Source organism: Microcebus murinus, chromosome 1 (genome assembly GCF_040939455.1).
Source record: "Microcebus murinus isolate Inina chromosome 1, M.murinus_Inina_mat1.0, whole genome shotgun sequence".
In the NCBI taxonomy this organism is placed as follows: Eukaryota; Metazoa; Chordata; class Mammalia; order Primates; family Cheirogaleidae; genus Microcebus; species Microcebus murinus.
The window spans coordinates 130,420,173-130,439,701 of NC_134104.1; the positions used below are offsets into that span (position 1 = coordinate 130,420,173).

General features: G+C 36.5%; 1 protein-coding gene across 2 annotated transcripts in view; it reads right to left on the reverse strand.

Moving 5' to 3' along the window:
* The window catches only part of ZNF385D (zinc finger protein 385D), an 844,414-nt gene that overhangs the window by 73,184 nt on the left and 751,701 nt on the right, over positions 1–19,529 (reverse strand). For both annotated transcript variants that reach the window (XM_020290132.2, XM_012783261.3), the window contains one exon: positions 9,165–9,327. In XM_020290132.2, coding sequence (XP_020145721.1) covers positions 9,165–9,327 — 163 coding nt within the window. The remainder of the gene's footprint in view (positions 1–9,164; positions 9,328–19,529) is intronic.

The following is a 19,529-nucleotide window of genomic DNA, read 5'->3' on the forward strand; positions in this document are numbered from 1 at the left end:
GGGTGACTGATTTGATTTTCACGTAAGTGTAAAATATTGTCAAGGTTGCCCCCAAACTCAGTCACAACAAAAGGAAAGCAGACCAGAGACTGGCTGTGCACTGGCAGAATGAAATGGACTCTACTCATGGAGTTAATAGGCTTTCTGCCCTCAAATTTAACCCGATATCAATGTTATAACTTAAAGTTGGATACATATTCAGTTTGACTCAATAGAGCTTTTAAAAATGTTCTTCACTCTCATTAGAAACTGAAGTAGCACAGTAATTTAATGATGAATCTGAATGCAATTATGATAATTAAAATAGCAACTTAATTTTACGCTGTCTCTGGGAATTGCTCAGCCCAGTGGCTGCACATTCAAACTCTTGAGTTACACTGGTTAATACCTTTGATTTGTACCATAAAGTAGTGAAATGCAATAAAGTTCAATTAGTAAAACTTATGGACTATATGCATTCAAATTGTTCCTATATATTTTGGAATGTGTTCGTTTTTACTACTAAAAGAATTATTGGCACTCCTGAAAAGAAAAATTATATAATACTATTTATTATTTTTAATATAAAACCATTAGTTGCTAGAATAAAGATTTATGGAATTAAGGTATATGCTCCATCAAGAGCTAAAAATTTCAAGGTGCTTTAAAGCAGGGATATATACAATTTCAATAGGTGCTAGAACCAAGTTTACACAGAAACTTGGCAATAGGAATCAGCCACATAAAAGCATGAATGAATCTGTACATGTTTCTGTGCACCCAGCCACATATCAATTGGCACACAGCATGTGCATTCTTCCATACATCAGTATGTTATGCATGGGGTCGGGTAAGGTATAATAAAGGATCATTTCAGGCAAAACAACGTATACACCTTGCTTAAAATCCTCAAGTGATTTTGTTGTACTGGAGTTGAGAAGAAATGTGGAGGACTGGCAGAAATGATAGGCAAGAGCTAGATCACCAAACAGTTCTGACATCATGTTCAGGAGTTTGGAATTGATAGAAGATAATTGCAAGTGTAATTCTTAATTCAAATCTCCCTCTCAGTTTGGGTTTTGTTTTTACTAAGAACTCAGTACAAGCTTTATGTTTCCCAATTGCAAGAAATGTGCTATTAATATGTTTTGTTTCATATTTTATGTCTGTTACTAATAGAGATCAACCCCTTCACTTTTCCACATTGGAGACAAACTTTTCTAATTGTCCTTTGTTTCTACAGGTGCTCATTTCACATTTCTGTCATATTTAATTGTTGTTCAACCCTTTTGTTGTATTTAAGACTTCCAACTTTAAGGATCATTATTTTGCAGTGGAAATATTTCATTATATAAGAGTTTGTCTACTCAATCCCTAAGAATGGCATAAAATGGGGGTTGGGGGGAAGGACGCTCCATAAACACACCCAAACACCATATAAACACAGATTTTTCCAGAAGTGTTTGCGCCTATAGAAAATAACACGTGGAGTTTTCATTTAATTTTTAAATTTAGTCCAGATGCCTGTTATATTTTAAATAGTGGTTAGGTGTTCAGCTTATCATTTATTTTATAGATTTGAAATTTCTGGTTAAGAAAGTCACATACACACAATATACACACATATATAGAAATGCATATGCATTCAAGGAGTTCAGGAAATGCTGCTCCCAAATATGTCACTTTGGTGGCTGATTACTTCACACTGAAGGCAACTGGGGAGAAGCAAAAAAATGCAGGGAGAGGCCTTCCCTGAACTCCTCTTATCTGCCTAGGGACAGATCCTCCAAAAGGAACTTAACTGTCATCAAGCCCTTGTCTAGGAATCTAATCAACCAGGGCAGATTAACTCTTAGCACAGGAGAAGGGACTGGAAATTGATGCCACACCCAGACAGACTTTGTCACAGGTTATCACCTATTCTTCTGGGAGCCCATTCCACTTCCCCCAAAATCATTTACTCTTCTCGAAGTCACCTATATCCCAGCTCTACTCTTCCCTATGAAGCAACTAGATCTTACTTTTTTTTTTCACATAATGTCCTGTGCAAGTAATAAATCTGTATATCTTTTCTGCTATTAATAACATACCATTAGCTTATTTCATAGATTCAATTATTGAACCCTCAGAGTGTAGAGGGAAAGGTTTCCCTCCTCTCCCACTACAGTCCCCAAGCCCCAGGCTGTGGACCAGTACTGGTCCCAGCCTGTTAGGAACTGACTGTACAGGCTCTGCCTCTCCCCACTTCCTCTCGCCTCTGCCCTGCCCTGGGAAAAACTGCCTTCCGTTAAACTTAGGAACCAAGCCATGGGGCTGCACAGCAGTGGGTGAGTGGCAGGCAGATGAGGAGCAAAGACCAAAAGCTTCATCTGTATTTACAGGCACTCCACATCACTGGCATTACTGCCTGAGCTCCACCTCATACCCCCTAACCCGCTTCCCCTGATCCATGGAAAAATTGTCTTCCATGCAACCAGTCCCTGGTACCAGAAAGGTTGGCACTTCTCTATAGCATATACATGCACACACACAGGTGAGGAATCAGGTTGTTTTTAGACTATAATATAAAATTATGTACTAGCTTATCAATTTAGTCTTAATTCCCTTCTTATCTTGAACACCATACACCAACACCCAAACAAAGCAGCATGACAGGTCCTTTAGGAGGTTTAGATCCTTACAACCTCACTCATTCATTATGCTGTGGAAGACAGCATGTTCTTGTCAAGATGACGAATTTATTGTGAAATTCTCCTGTGATTCAAGAAGCAGTTTTATGTAACTTATCTAGGTCAAAACTTTTAACAGCCTAATTGAACCAGCAAAATACTATTCATCATGATTGCCTCATGCACAAAAAAAGAACAGGATAGAATATTTTATGTTATTTCCGTGTCACCCCTAATATACAGTTTATCGTCACTGATTCACATACAAAGATCCTAAAACCACAATATTCAAATAAGTGTTAACTTTTTTCCCACTTCTGAATTTCCCTTCTTTTTCAATCTCTCTAAAGATCTGCTACCAGCACACTCTGCTGGCACTTATTACACATCTTGAGAAGGGAACACTTGATAAAATCTCTTTCTTTGACCAATCTGAAGCATGTCATGAGCCAGTGCTAAGAAAAGAAAAAGCACTTTAGGCACAAATGGTCTCACAATGATGCTTCAAATCCTGCACCAAGATGCATGTGGAGTCTTTTATCATGGGAGTGATTGTCCCAGGGAGGCTTTGTTTGGGGAGAACGGATCAGAAAAGAAAAGACCCAGGGGCTAGCACGATTTCCACCGTGCTAAGAGGGGCATTTGTACATAGGTGCACCAAATCTCTAACAGCTGATGGAAATGTGTCCCTTTTCAAATGACTTTATATTACCTCTTAAACTTCAACAAAGCTATAGAATCATAACCAACAAAAGCATTTGTACCTCTTATTTAGAAAAATGTACATTGCTGATTGTGAAGACCCTGGTGTAATAGAATATTTCTACAGGAATGGGCACTGAAGACAATATCTTGCATATAGATAAATATATGTGTATAATATTTATATATAATATACACCATACTATATTATATATACAAATATAATACATACACAAGAGATAGATGGCTTTCTGAAGATTGTATTTTGTTATAATTGTCAATATTTGGGAATATTTTGAATTTTTTTGAAGCCTAATTTTAAAAAGCAACACTTTCTCTACCTTCCTTATGAAAACAGAAAGAAAAGCTGATTCATACTTGTCTGTTCACCTTCTAAATGGCATTGAGGTTGTTTTTTTCCTTCCAAACCATTCATCTACCAGCTTTATCAAACCTGTTCACCATTGTCATGATTTGGCTTCTACCTAAACCAAAAAGAAAAAAAATATGTGCAACTAGCTTTGCCTGGCTCTGGGCCTGGCGCAAACAGCTGGTCCAGAAGGGCAATGTGTAGGAAAAGAAAGAACTCAGATTGGTGGCCTTGGGATGGACTGGCTTTCCCATGAGGCTTTGTTTCCTGATGTGTTTGTTTCAGTCACTGGTTATCATTTTCCATCAGACATCATTTTTGTCACTAGAAAAGTCTCTTTATTATTCTAAGTCCCTGAATAAATCATGTGGATTCCAATAAACAGGTAGAGTCAATTATTAATCCACAGCAAATAAGTGTTCTTTTGCATTCATTGATTTTCTCAACAATAGATTCAAAAGCATTCCACTCTTGGCACCTTTGAGTCTGATGAGTACAACATCACTGGATTAAAATTTTAAAATTAAAAAAAGGAAAAATGAATACAAAGAAGACTGAGTCATAAGAGTGAAAAGTGCAAACTTAAATTGTAATTTAGTAGCTTTATCTGATGAATATATTTGCAATTCACTGAGACTTGATAAAGAGAATTATGTAATAGAACCAGAGAGAAATATTCTCAGACCTTGCCAATTAGATGACTAAAGTAAATCCATATACTCAATAGGCTAATTAACTCCTGATTGATAGTCACTGAAGGGCCATTAAAAATGCCAAGTGTTTTTACTTGTGCAACTACAGAATCTCAAAAAACAAAACGACAACAACAAATTCCCTTAGAGGTTAGACTTGACACCATTTATTAAAATTTGCAACTCTGAAATTTGATGACCAATATCAAAGAATCCCTTGTATTAATGAGAACTATCATTCTCTTATGAAACCATCTGTGCATAACATCTAAAGCTTGACAATTCAAGAAAATGAAACCCACAAAACTGATTAATCCAAGTTTTAAAACTGTTTCCTCATTATCCTTTGTATAAAAAGTACTCTATAAAGAAAAACTATATAAAATGATTAATCATGCATGCACTCTCAAATAGCATGGCATTTAGCAACGGGAGAGGATAAAAACATACAAAAACTATATTTTAACAAGAATATGATAGGGTGGCTAGAAAGGAATGGATCCTTATAGAAGTTCATAGACAGGAGGAAGAAGAGAAAAGTGAGAGTTAGACTTTGAAAAGAGAGATTTAGAAAAACAGTATAATAAAGTTGGAAAAATTCAGTGTACCTTTGGTGAAGAATATTGCAGGAGAAAAGTAGAAGATAAGTTTGGACTGGGTTGTGATTATGAGGTCTAGCAGAAAGGTTTCTAAACAGGTAATAGATGTGATTTATTCACCGTGTAGCACAACTGGAGGGTAGAATTAAGGATATTGCTGTCAAAGCACAAAGGTGGAAGCATTTGTACCTGCACGGAGGCTAGGGCAATTGTACAGGCAAGGCACACACCTACAAGGCCAGGATATGGATGGTAACAATGTATAAAAGATATTTTCCAGGAAATGGGAAAGAAGTCAATTTCACTAACCAAATAGATGTATGGAATGAGACAGAAGAAACAAAGTCAATTAAAAAGCTTTCAAATATGTGAAATGCAGGACAAAAATACAACTAGGAAAGAAAGGATGGAGAGAAAGTTGGGGATGATGGTCAAGATGAGGACAATTTTTTTTTCTTGTTAAATATGGATGCTGGAAAACCACCCAAGGAAGTGGGCAACAGGCCATGTAAAAGCTGGTTTGAGCTTAGCAGAAGGACAGAGCTAGAGAATATGGTGACATCTAAGCATAAGAGATAGTTGAAACCAGGGTAGAATGTCATATTATTGTTTCACCAGTGTCTGTTTCCCCTCCCTGGAGAAGAATTATTCTTCCCTGCTCCATTGTAATCATGCTTGGCCATGAGACTTGCCAGTGAAAAGTGACAGGAATATTATGTGTCACCTTCACTAAAAGATTTTAAGAGCTTGTTGATTCATGACCCTCTGCCAGGGAACTGGGGTGGTGTCCACACAGTGGTTGCTTCATCAGCTTGGCCCTGTTGAAAATATCACTTTCGCCTGTAAATTTTTCTTTCGTGTAAATTCACCAACCTAACACTTCTCATTAGATCACAAGAACTAAAATTATGCTTGGGGAGCATCTTCTTGCCCAGAGATAGATGAACTAGGCTTTCTATGAGCAGTCAGTGGTTGATAACTGAATTCCACCCTCAGCACACTACTTCAGCATGTACAGTGACACGGACTATGGGGAAAATAAAACAAGGTCATAAAGTTAGTGAATAGGAGCCTACCCAATAGGTTGTTTAGACATGTTTGTTACCCCACAGCAGTAAATAAAACTATTTGTATTAATAATTAATATATGACTTAGGAATTTAAGGAGAATTAGCAATAAAAATTATCTTTTTATTAAGTGTATGACAATTTGTTTATGAGTAATACATATCTTGTATGTTAGAGAAAACCCCAAAATGAATTTTCTAATTCTAGTCCATACCATTTCTTGCCCATTTCACAACTATTGCCCCAACCCTTCCTGAGGGTTCTCATCTCATGCTTAGCATTTTTCAAAGAAATTAGTTTTTTTAAAAAAATATATATAGTATATAATAGGATTTTTTTTCCACATAATTATTTTTATTGAAATGATTTAGTAAAATGAGATCTAATACATCACTATCTTATCTATATGGATAACTCCACAAATCATAAAGCAGCCTTGTGCATTAAGAAGAATTAAATTTTTTTATTATGTAAGACTATTTGATCTTTAATTCTAGACTTTTATTTCCCTCTGCTTCGGCCAAGTGTTTAATTGTTTAACCATTCTAGGAAACTATCTCAGAGATTCTTTTTTTTTTTAGATGGTGTCTCACTATGTTGCCCAGACTGGGCTCTAACTCCTGGGCTCAAGTAATCCTCTCTCCTCAGCCTCTCGAGTAGCTGGCATGTACCATTGCACCTGGCTCAGAGACTTATTTTGTTTTTAGGGTTGTACTCCTAGCCCATATGGAAAAATAGGCAGTAATAAAAAGAATAGGTAATTTTTTTGAGAAGTCTCAAATTTGTCAGCCTTGGCACCTCCGATTTATATTGTAGTACAAATGGGATGAGAAACCATGGAATGGCTGCAGCTTTCTTGGGCTACTTCTCATAGATAGTTTTGTGGAAATTCCAGTTTAAAGACAGAATTCAACTTAAAACTTCTCATATAGTCTCTCCATCTATATGGCTTGTTTTTTTCTAAGTTCTTGTGGATTAGGAAAGCAGCATCCTTCCTAAGACCCCTGGCTTACTTCCTTTGGCTTTAGGATACTTGCACTAACTTTACAGACTGTACCATCCCTTCTGACCTTCTGGAATTTTTTCTAGATCCAACTTAAAAGGGTGTTTCACCATTTCAACGTCATTTACACCCTTAGGTAAGTTCTGACATGTTTATTTTAGGTGGTTTCTCTTCCATAGCCGAATCCAAAATTTGTTACTATTCAATTTCTAAAAGCACAGAGCCTGGATAATCGCCACCCTTCACGTTCCAGTCTCTAAGTTGGGGACTGGGGGTTTGTGCTCATGATGCTCTTGCATATCAAAGACCACACATAGCCTTTCCTAATCCAAGTCATCAGCTCTACTCACCATGCACATAATATTTTTAAATAATGTGCATCCTTAACAGGATTTTTCTTTTGCATTTTAAAAAGAAGTTAAGATAACCCAAATATCCATTTTTGATAAAAATATCTAGGGGTAGAAAAAATTAGGGGCAAAACCAAAGATATTATTCTAGCCCTTTACATGAAACTCACCTCTTTGTTCTCCCTACCTATTACTTTGTTTGCATTAGAAAGATTTATGCATTTCTCTATGTCAAGTATGGCTTTGGAGTCCCCATCTGTGCCCGATATCTGAGAGCAGAAATTATACTCATTTGCTTCATTACCACTCATTCCCCTAGAGCCTCCCTCCCCAAATAAAGCAGAGAGTCTTCAGTTATTAAAGACAAATGCATTTCCTATAAGGTTTTACAGTTAGATTAATAAAATGGCATAATCCAAGTCTTGCTCTGGATACAAAAGAAGTAAATATGACAGCATTTCCTTTTTCCCCTTTAGTACATGGTGGCACAAACTTGGATAAATCAGAGAGTCAGAGTGGTGAAAGAAAATGTAGATAGACATTTTACTCAGCACCTGCACCATGCCAGACCAGGTGCCAGGGGACAAAGATGACAGATGCACTCAGCCTTGGGGAGTACACAGGGTTCTCAGGAAGAGGGGCATGATACACCTACCAATAATACCTGGGTAAAGGACATGCAATGTACCATGGGAACTCAGAGAGAAAAATCATTATCCCTTATAGATTCACATGGGAGAAAGCATTACCTCAGACGCTTGGAAGAACCTATATGTGTAATAAAGTTGTTTCAATCTGTTCTATTTGTTCACTGTTTATAATTTTATATTTGCATCAGTGATGGCCAGAAGATTCTATTCTAGTTAAGACATTACCATCATCGACAACGCGAACATTTCCTCACCATCGCCATCTGCATGGACTGGAAAACAATTGACAGGTACCAGCCCTTGTTTTCTAGGAAGTGACTTATTAAAGGTACAGCCATGAAGCACACAGGATTTCTTTTTATGTGAAATCTGAGGACCAGTGGCCTTATATTTAAAATGCCAGCTTAGGGAAACCCCACTGGCTTCCCCTCCCATGGATAAGCTGGTCGTTTGCAGAAGCTATCCCAAGGGGCCTTTCAGAGGCCATTATTTCACTGTGAAGACTCTGTTAAAAAGAGTAATTGGTATCAATAACACTTACCTGTGTATGTAGAGGGAAGGTTACCCAGCCATAACAAGCCCAGAATCACACAGCCACTACTTAAAACAATGCAGTGTTTGGAATTTATGAGAATAAAGCCTGTCAGTAATAATGCCCTTATTGGGGCCTTCTCGATTCATTTAGCATACTTTGCTGTGTACTCACAGTTAAATCAAATCTGCCATGCAGGTATAAATAAGCTAAGGTGCTGCATACAAGATGCAAACGCTACACATGGAAAAGGTTCACTTCTCAAAAAGCATTACGGTGGACACGGCTTCAAATGCCTTTTACGATTATTGTGTTGCTCTAAAACAGCCATAGGACTCTTTCAAAATGCAAAATCTGGAATATAACTAGCAATTATCTTAATCTCTTAAGGACATTGGAAAAATGAGGGGAAACAATCACAATTCTACAGAGAGATGGTTCAAGTGTGAATTAATGTGGCAGATACATAAGTAAACACACATGGGGTTAGACAAGGGAGGGAACCCCCAAACAATGACAAGGACAACAACAACAAAGATCATCGCTTAACCTGTTTTGTCAGAGCTGGTATTGATGGTATTGGTAGTGATGGAGGTGAAGGTAGTCTTTGCGCTGTCCTTGGAAGTTACAGATTTCTGCTTATTTTTCATGGCTTCCAGTGCTTTGAGCTTCTTGGCATGTTTCGTGCCTTTGTAGTGGGCCGCAGCCTGGCTCTACAAAGGAGAACAAAATGAACCATGCAATCAGGCTCATTTCTAAACTGGCATTCTCTGTATTACCACAAATACAGACTCCCTTTCAATAACAGGTACCATTCAAGCTAATTCTGGCCGTGGCCAACCAGTGGGGTTCTATTTAGAATGATGCTAGAAAGCAATGGGAATCAAGTTCTAAAACCTTAGGACAGAAGGAAGAAATATTCTATTGCTTCTCCTAAGAGAAATGTAGCTGAACACTGACACATCAATAACGTTTTCCTTGTGGAGTGGGGGGAAAAAAATAAGAATTTACACCTGTGTTGCCTTTGTTCTGCCTCAGAAGATGCTGGGCTTTCAAAGATTAACAAGGGCCCTAGAAAAAAGTAGCTCTCGCCTTCTTGGCTTGGAAAATGTGTTTTCTTTTTCTACAATACGTCTTATTAATACAGTCCCCAACAGGTGTCTACAAGGAAAGGTTCACACATAACAAGGGAAGTGGGCACCCTGGAGACTGAGACTGAAGCTTGACAGTTCAAAAGCAAATGTACTGCTTAAGTCCAAATGGAGTGCATGGAAGCTGGGCAATTTTCTGATTCCTTCTCTTTGCTTCTTACGGAAAGTAGTCTACGAAATTGAAAGTAGTGTCCATCTTTCAGCGCAGGGATCTTTCATGCCTCAGCCCATTGTTAGGAGGCTCCAGTGTGTTTGACTATCTAATGGGGCCATTGCAATTCTTTAGCCTGTGCTTCTGAGATTTCTTTTTTTTTTTTTTAAGAAGGATATACATTTTCCCAAGTTTTATTACTCTACTACTATTTTTTGGGGAAAGGAGGCTTGGCAAAACACATTAAGACACAAAATCATATTTAAAGAAATGTCTGTGCATTAATATTTCTTTATTGGAGGAACAAAGCCTTTGTAACTGGAGGATGGGGTGAGGAGTGGATAGGGAGAGCTTCTTACATCGGGAGATTTTCCAGGTCAAAACCTGTAAACATATCCCCCACAAAAGGGATCTCGGCAGAGGACTATTCCTGCTAGATTACCCATTCCTTCCTATTGCTTATTTAAGCTAAAGATTCCATTTTGTCAGGAAAATAATAATCATATTGTCCTATCCATTATAGCAACTGTTATAAGGATGGTGGTTTTGCAGGATAATATCTTTTAATAAATAAATATATAGTCCACATCTTTATTTGCATCATTCTGACAAACTATGCTCAAAGAATTAGGTACCCTTATTGAAAGCACACTGGACAAGGAAATTATATATTAGAAACAGTCTGAACAGAGAGCACACTCATGCATCAGTAACAAGTTTCCCAACAACACATAACATCAAGACATACTGTGAGCCAAAATATGGAGTTAAGACGTGCTATAGTTAATTGAGGAATCAGTGACAGATTGGATTGGTTTGCTTCTACATAGAGAATGCCACTTTGATGATAGAGTTGTCTCTTTTTTTTCCTGCCTAATTCTACTTTTTAATACATCAAGTCCTTTGGCCATAACATTTGGGAGTAATATGCTACATTCAATTAAATCCATAAAATAGTTGTTCATTTTCTTTAGGCATTTGGCTACATAGCTTCCCTTAAAACAGAGCTCTTCTCTTCTCTAGGCTGCACCCTTTCCTCTGGTCATAGAAGTGAATATTTTATATAGAATATATATTAAAAACTCAGGTTTAGATTAATTGAGATATCTCTAGTTACATGTACATAATATACATTTCATAGGTTACTAGGAAATCTATGTTCTCAGTGGTACTCAAAATTAGACAAGACTTTGTTATTGTTTTAACATGTTACAGGACCAAGGGGATGTCACCATTTTTGAAATTAGAAAAGTTACTCAAAAAGAACCCCACAAGTTAAGAGAGTACATACACCAACAAACAAACAAACAAGTAAAAATGTCTGTACAGGTACAACTAAACTAATGCTCTCCTGCAAGTGAGATGGCTCAGGGAGCTGTGGGTGAAGGAGGTAACAAAATGACCAATTGAGTCACCTAATATCTTAAAATGCAAATCAAAATAAAATGCATACTCACTCATTCATTGAGTGATAGTCCCAAAGTATCTTGATAATTATTTTAATTATAAACTATCTGATTTTTTTAAATAGACAACTAACTCTTCTTCAATTTGAAAAAAAAAAAAAAAGAAATGAAGTGAAAGTCCAAAGTGATACAGAGAAACCAAGATTATGTTGAACTTAGGAGGAATGGAGTACAGTGGGGTGATGGGAGCAGTGTGATTGTGATTGTGTAGGGTGTGTATGTGTGTTGGGAATAGAGGTTGGCCATACAAGTTGGAAACCTAATATAGACAGATAACCCCTGTAGATATTTAAAATTTTCTTTATCATTGACTTTTATTATATTTGTAGAATTCATGGGACTACTCTTGGGTTAGCATACTATAAATTTTCTAATCTCTATATATCGACCCCATAACTGTAGGTCTACCTTGATTCAGGTGTGTTATATAAAGATGTGTTCTTTGCATGATGGCAGAAAACCTAGCCAGCTCTCATTATCCCTTTAGGCCATTTGACAGATATGGATAGACACATAGATTGGATAGGATAGATTATTCATCCACATCTTCACTTTCTGTGACTATAGAAAAAGCTTCCACCTAAGTGGGAATGCTGATGAGAGATTTTCAAAAAGCAGCAGTTGGCCAGAGATGTCTCTTTGGGCCTCTTCTGCTTCTCTTTTGGCCAGAGAGGTGAAGGATGGTTACACCACACACTAGCATATACTCCCTCTGAGGTCATTTCCTATCACTTATTAGCCAGTCTCTGAGTCAAGTCATTCCAAGACACCTAGGAACCATCAAGACACAAGCAAATTATTAGTTTTCACAGGAATAATTTTGAGGTTAAATAAGTGAGTATACTACTTTATTGTACCACATTTCAGAATTTTGTATTTTAAAACTAAATCAGAATCAGGTGATCATGGCATACACAGAGGTGAGTAAAATAATACGAATTCGAACTTTAACAACTTACTTTTGTTACATTGAACTGAGTTTGGCCTAAAGCTGCCTTTGAGCATATTGTAAATTTGGTCTAAATGTTTCTCCATACATAGTAAACTGTAGCCTAACTTGATGTATAAATAGACTGTAACCTACTCTTGCAACCTATAACCAAGTTTCAGCCAATCACAGCATCCCAAGTCCAGTCAATCACAGGCAGCCAATTGTTCAAACCAGGTTTAAATAAGGCAAACTTGGAACTTTAACCAATTGGGCTACCCTGAGCTAATTATTTCGGGAAATAGCAGACATAAGAGAAACTCTCTAAACAGAGAAGTTACTTAAAAAAAAAATACATCTATAAAGGAAGTCTCTCTTTTTTACTTTGTTTCAGCAAAGGATGTTATTCAAGCCTAAAGTCAAAGCTACCTCTGAGTCTACTCTTGAGATACATCTCCCATGTATACATGGGATATACATGTAAATAAACTTCTGTTTGTTTTCTTCTTCTTAATTTTTCTTTTGTTAAGAGAATCCATCCCAACTAAGAACTAAGAAGGGTAGAGGAAAGATTATTTTTTTCCCTTCCTATAATATTAAAATGTAACACCAGAAAAAGGAAAAGAGTGGTTATTAAAAGAAGTTGCCATCTTCCTTAGAGAGAAGAATGAACACTTGATCCAATGGAATTCTTTTTTTTTTTCCATTTCCTTTTAAAGAAAGTTATGCTATTTCTTAAATTTTAGCTTATATTGTTATTTTAGAGATAAAAAATTAGCCAATAAAACATGATATGGTATCCTGAACTCTAAATCACTTACTTCATATTTATATCTTGAGAAATATTAAAACTATGACTCCAGGAAAAAGTTTAAAATTTTGATTTATCTTTATACAGTTTTATTTCTTTTATATTATACACACCTGCTCAAGCTTAATAGTAAAGCAGTGTGCCCAGATGCAACCATATGGGTGAAGATCAGTCAGCATGCATTCTAATTGGACAGGGACTTTTTGAATAATTTGAATATTGTTTTTGTATACATCAGTTCAGCAAATTTTCAAGTCCCTATTCTATGTTAGCTCCTTTATTGTCCACTCTCAGCTTCATTTATACAAAACATTTGGTTCTCAAAGTCTCATCCCCAGACCAGCCATATTAAGATCTTGGTTTGGGGGATTGTTAGAAATGCAAATTCTTAATCTCTGTTCCGGACCTACTGAATCAAAAATTATGGGAGTAAGACTCAGAAACGGGTGATTCACAAGCCCTCCACGTGATTCTGATACATACTAAAGTTTAAGAACCCCTCATCTTTAAATATAAGTTTATTTTCTCTCCAACCAGCTGCTTCTTTTGGCACTTCTTGCCGAAGTCCAGAGTTTTTAAGATTACTGTATAATCATTTGAAGATTGAACATTTACATGTGAATAATTTGTATCACCCAAGAAAAATTATCAAAAGATTCTTTCCTTAAAAACAAGTCAAAAGGCCGGGTATGGTGACTCATACCTGTAATCCTAGCACTCTGGGAGGCCGAGGCAGGCGGATTGCTCGAGGTCAGGAGTTCGAAACCAGCCTGAGCAAGAGCGAGACCCCGTGTCTACTATAAATAGAAGAAATTAATTGGCCAACTAATATATATAGAAAAAAATTAGCCAGGCATGGTGGCGCATGCCTATAGTTCCAGCTTCTTGGGAGGCTGAGGCAGTAGAATTGCTTGAGTCCGGGAGTTTGAGGTTGCTGTGAGCTAGGCTGACGCCACGGCACTCACTCTACCTTAGGCAACAAAGCAAGAGACTCTGTCTCAAAAAAAATAAAAATAAAAAAATAAAATAAAAGACTAGCCTTAGCACAACCAAGACCCCATATCTACAAAAAGTAGAAAAAATCAGCCAGGTGTGGTGGGGTGTGCCTGTAGTCCCAGGTACTTGGGAAGCTGAGGCAGGAGAATCACTTGAGCACAGGACTTTGAGGTTGCAGTGAGCTACGATATTGTACTGTCCTCATGCCTGCCCCTGAGCAACAAAGTGATACTCTGTCTCTAAAACAAAACAAAAATTAATTAATTAATTAAAATTAAAATTTTAAAAGTCAAAAATAACTCAGATACATATGTAATTGGAACTTCTATCTAAAAGGGATGAACTCAAATGGTAAATTAATTTTGAAAACATCCTTATAATTCTAAAACCACATATAAGTCCTTTCAAAGTCCTTGTGTTTTTTTTTTTTTCTTCAGATTTTACCTTTTCTCTCCATGGTAATTATTGTTGCAGCACAAACTCTGACTCCATTACTTTTACTTCTGTATCTAATGTTTCATTATGAACCAATTTTCATGGGCTGGAGGAAATCTCCTGCTCTATAAAAGTAATAGTAACAATAATAAGCACAAATCAAGCCATGTGTCTGACCTCTTAAAATCTAATTGTCATGAAGAATTATCTGCTCCACTGTGTTATTTGCATTGAACTAATTTAGTGTCAGCCACATCTAGGTTCTATCTTTATGTATTGTGGCTGTTTTACTGAGGGAAGCTCCCTAGCTGTCAGACAAAAACCACCCTGGGAAGCCAAGAGAGTGCCTTCTTTGCTACTTCATTTAACAAAATATTTAAGAAGAAATTTAAATATAGAATAGTTCATTGTTATAAATTTTCTTTACTGCTGTGAAAACAAATTCTCTCATCAAATAGGGAAAAAGACATGATATAGAATTGTTATTCCGTAATTACATGTCCCATATAGAATATTTGTTAATTTATTTTAACATGTTATTTTCTAGTTTTCATGTAAGCAGAAGAATCATTACGAATAAAAATGAAAATTCACTAGCAATTGTTTCCCAAAGTGAAACACATGATTCAGTTTAGGGTATTCTTTCTGAGCTCAAGTGATTGATGTTTTACTTTAAATGTAATCCTGTCTTCTGTACTTTTGAATAGAGAGATGAACAATAACAGCTACAGGAATAGAAAAAGAAAAAAAAAGATAATACCATATGAGTACAGTGTTTTTCATATACTACCACTACTCACTGGGAAAAAAATTCTAAATAAACATAAAGAAAAGGAAGAAAGACATGTCACAAATTCTTAGATACATTAGGTAACTCTAACTCTTACAAGCAAAGAAAATACTTTATCACCAAATACTTATATGGTTGTTAAGAAATAGTCTAGATGGGCTCACTTATCTTTTCAAAGCTTCTCAATTCATCCATAAGTTTCATGATTCCTAAACATTAAGTATTTAATGTTTTCAAGTATGTAATGTGAATGATAAAGTAGAGAGTACTTATATGAGTGAGAAAAGCTAATTTGAGAGTTTTCGCCTGGTTTCTCTTGTGAAAGAAACCACTCCAAACAGCTGCCTCCTCGAACTTTAATGGTGGAGTCTCGGTTGAGGGACTCAGGAAAAAAGTGGGCCTTGGCAGTGGGCACACAAGGTCTAATCTAGTCAAAAGGAAAACAGACTCTGGCTTAATTTGCTCAGTCTTTTTTGGAACTTTTTGTGAGCCAGAGACTTCAAATGAGTTGTGTTTTTTTCATTTCTATTTTTTTGTTTTTTTAATCAACAAGGTGGTCAAAGAGTAAATGAGCTTTAGCTCTAATAACAGAATCAAAAAAACTTTAGGTTTGTACAGAATTGAGAAAAATCAGGGGAATCCACTTTTTCTAACTACTCAACCAGTGTGTGAAATTCCTTCACAATGCCCACAGCTTAACATTTTTGCTCAGTGTGTGATTGTCACATACCATTTGAAAAGTATGGGGAAGAATTAGAAATGTTGGATCTAATTATGTCTAAGGGTAAAGTTTTCATAGGAGACTTGTTTTATCCACAGCGAAAAACTTGTTTTATTTTCTAGTATGACATTTATGTTTCCTCTAACTAATTGTCACCTTCTTCCTCCAGCCAATGCCTCACCTCCAAACCCAGTCACAATGTCTGCTCTCTACAAAAACAACCATTCACAGTATAGGTAAATTAGCAATAACCCCCATCCCTTTTATTTTTGTAAGGAAAATATCACAAGAAGAAATCATTTTTGAGCCCTTGTATGACTAGATCCCTCTGTCCGGAACACCTGTACTTACATGAGAGATACCCAGATGGCACCTTCTTTATGTAGTCTTAGGTATGCCTGCATTATAGCACTTACGCCACTGTCATAAGAAAGGTTGAATGTTCGTCTCTCCTGACAGAGAGCGAATCCCATAACAGAGAGAGGAAGTCCTGGTATTACTCACCATTCTGTCCCTGTGATCTACTATCCATCTCTAAACGGTTGCCTATTAAATGCATGTTGAATTAATTTCACATTTTGATTTCAAAATGGAAATATGCATATGGTGTCTCAATGGATTTTGTATGTGAACAGGGTTCAACTTAATTCTCTGCCATTCTTTGGCACTTTGCCTTATCTGCTGAACACACTTCAGGGGATTTTTATGGCACTTAATTCTGGAAAAGCATCTGGCACAAACACAAACTATTATTTTTTCTCTGGGACAGAGCTTATCATGAACCACAAATTGTGCTATTTATAGGAGTTCTCTTTGCATGGGACACAGCAAAGGAATAATATGGAGATTGTTTCACTTTTTAAACATTTTAATGAATAACTAACAGGTTATCTTTAAATCTGGGGGATGCAATGAATAATTCCAGTAATGACTCTGCATTTTAAGGGTTATCTAAAAGACCAAATTCTTTTCAGTACTTGAGAAATGCTACTTCTCGATTAACACCATTTTTAAACTTTCAAAATGGGATATTTTATGCCCTAAAAGATACAGATAGTTATGTCATCATTAACCTGTTTTCCTCTTTACAAGTCCACATTACAACATATACTCTATATTTGCTGAACAAGAACACCTTAGCGAAAAATACTATTAAATTGCTTAATAAATCAAAGAAGACCTTCCCTCTATAATTGCGTAGAATTCCTAATCTCTAATTCATAAATCTGAGAATAGTTCTGATTGTTCCTTTTATGAACCTGTCCCAAAGATCACCTGTAAAATGTGTAAATATTGAGATCCATTGGGTTCACAAAACAATGGTTTATATTTGAGCCAGATGTTTTGTCAGTGTTAAACACTAATAGTTCTCTGAAGCACTTTGGTTACTGGAAACAGATGAAGAACGAGACCACAAATAAACTCAATAACCTGATTTCTTATAGGTGGAGTCCATCCCTATTCAATTCCTTACCTGTTCATTCGTTCACAAGGGATTAAGTCATTGAACAGTTACTGTGGGTCAGATGCTGTTATAGTCGTTGGGGAGTTACAGTTAGAATGGAGAACAAGTCAGATTGAAAAATTAAGTTACATTTACACATCTTCATTACACAAAAATACCACAGGCAAAGTAAAAACATTTGCAAGAAATACAACAACAACAACAAAATAAGATAAGAAAAAGAAAAACTGTAACTTCTATGGCAAAGGGGTTAATCTCCCAGCTTTATAAAGAATACTTAGAAAATTGGGAGAAAAAGACACCAGCCATTAGAAGATTTGGCAAAGCCTTCGCCCAATTCAATGGCATAAATTACGTCAAAGTATTTAAGGTTTTTGGGATAGAATAGGGGCCTGATGAGAATAAATACCCATTTTTGGCCAAAATAAAGGAAAACCAACGCTCCTCTATATAAATCCATTTGGTGCCTGGGTTGAAGCTTTGGAAATGGAGCAAAATTATGAATAAACTGTACTTTCATGAAAAGTGTGGGTTTAGGAGAAAATAAAATGAACATGTTTTTAAATAAGAAAAGTGTGGGCAACTTAACAGTACCTCAGGACACCCCAGTTACCAAAGAGATATGAAGCAAGACATTTTATGGGCAAAATCTGAAAAAAAAAAAATCTGCCAATTTCTCAAATAATGGTCTCCTCTTAGACTAAGGAAAAATATTTGCTGGGCCATAGAAGATATTATTTTTGTTTTAACTTGCTTATAACCACAGTTGCAGAAAGAAATGGTTTGGCCTCAGATTAACCCTTGGAGGGAGGATGAGGTGGAAGAAGCAGTGGCAATGGCTACTCCAGATAAATGAGTGTCCGGACATGTATAAATGCCTGGTTTCTTTTTGCCAAAAGTTTTTCCTATTGCATAAAAAAAAGTTTATGTTTCCCGAATGACCATAGTGTGAGTTGTGTCAGGAAGAAAGAGTTCTAATCCAAAGGGTTTTAACGTTTAGAGAAAAACCACACAAACAGATGCTAACAGCACACTATCTCTGAGTAATATTTAGTTGTCCTTGGTGGAATTTTGGCCAGAAGACTTTTGCACCTGGGTGATGCCTGGACAAAGAGTTTAGTGTGTCAAAAACACATTAAGGAGACCCTGCTATTCCTTTACATAGTGGATACTTGTGCAGGGCATTTATGGAACGTTCTAGTGCATCAGGTTGCTAAAGGGTTGATATAAATATTCTCACTTATTCCTTGTAAAAACTTATCAGGGAATTACAATTGTCATCAGAATTTTATAGATAAGAAGACTGAGACTCCAAGAACTAGAGCAGGTCAACTGCATAGTAAGGGCAGAATAGGGCTTATACTAACATTCGTCTAACTCCAGAGAACATACTTGTAGCCCCTCTTCTCAACCCAAAAGGGAGTGAACAATGAAAAATAACCCTATTATGTGACTTTACAGTAACTCACCTTGCAGAGAACATAAGTAGTAAGACTAAATAGTGCATAGAGATTAGACACATTACTAAGGAATTATTATTGATTTCTGTGGTCTTTGATTCATGTAATTTCACTCACAGTCTATCTCAAGTCCATGCTTTAGATACTATTATGAGCATCACTCTATCTGAGTGTCTACTTCAATTTCTCAATATTGGCCCAATAAACTAATGCTGATGTGCTAAACAAAATATGGAAAACCGTAATATTTTGTTTATATCCCCAAGTGTGAGGCCTTCAGGCATCAGCAAGTATCACTGGGAATTTAAACAGGAGATGAGGGCACAAGTCATCTCTTGCACAGAGAGCCTTGTAAAGTTGGTAAAAGATTATGCTCTTAACTATTGGTTCACATGGAAAGCCACACAAAGGTTTTACAAAAAAGTGAATATAAACATGTTCAATTTTTTTTATGAGATCACTCTGGCAGGAGCAAGGAGTCTGGATGGGAGGAGGAGGACATGAGTGGGGAAGGAGTAGAGGATTAGATTATTCTTACAGT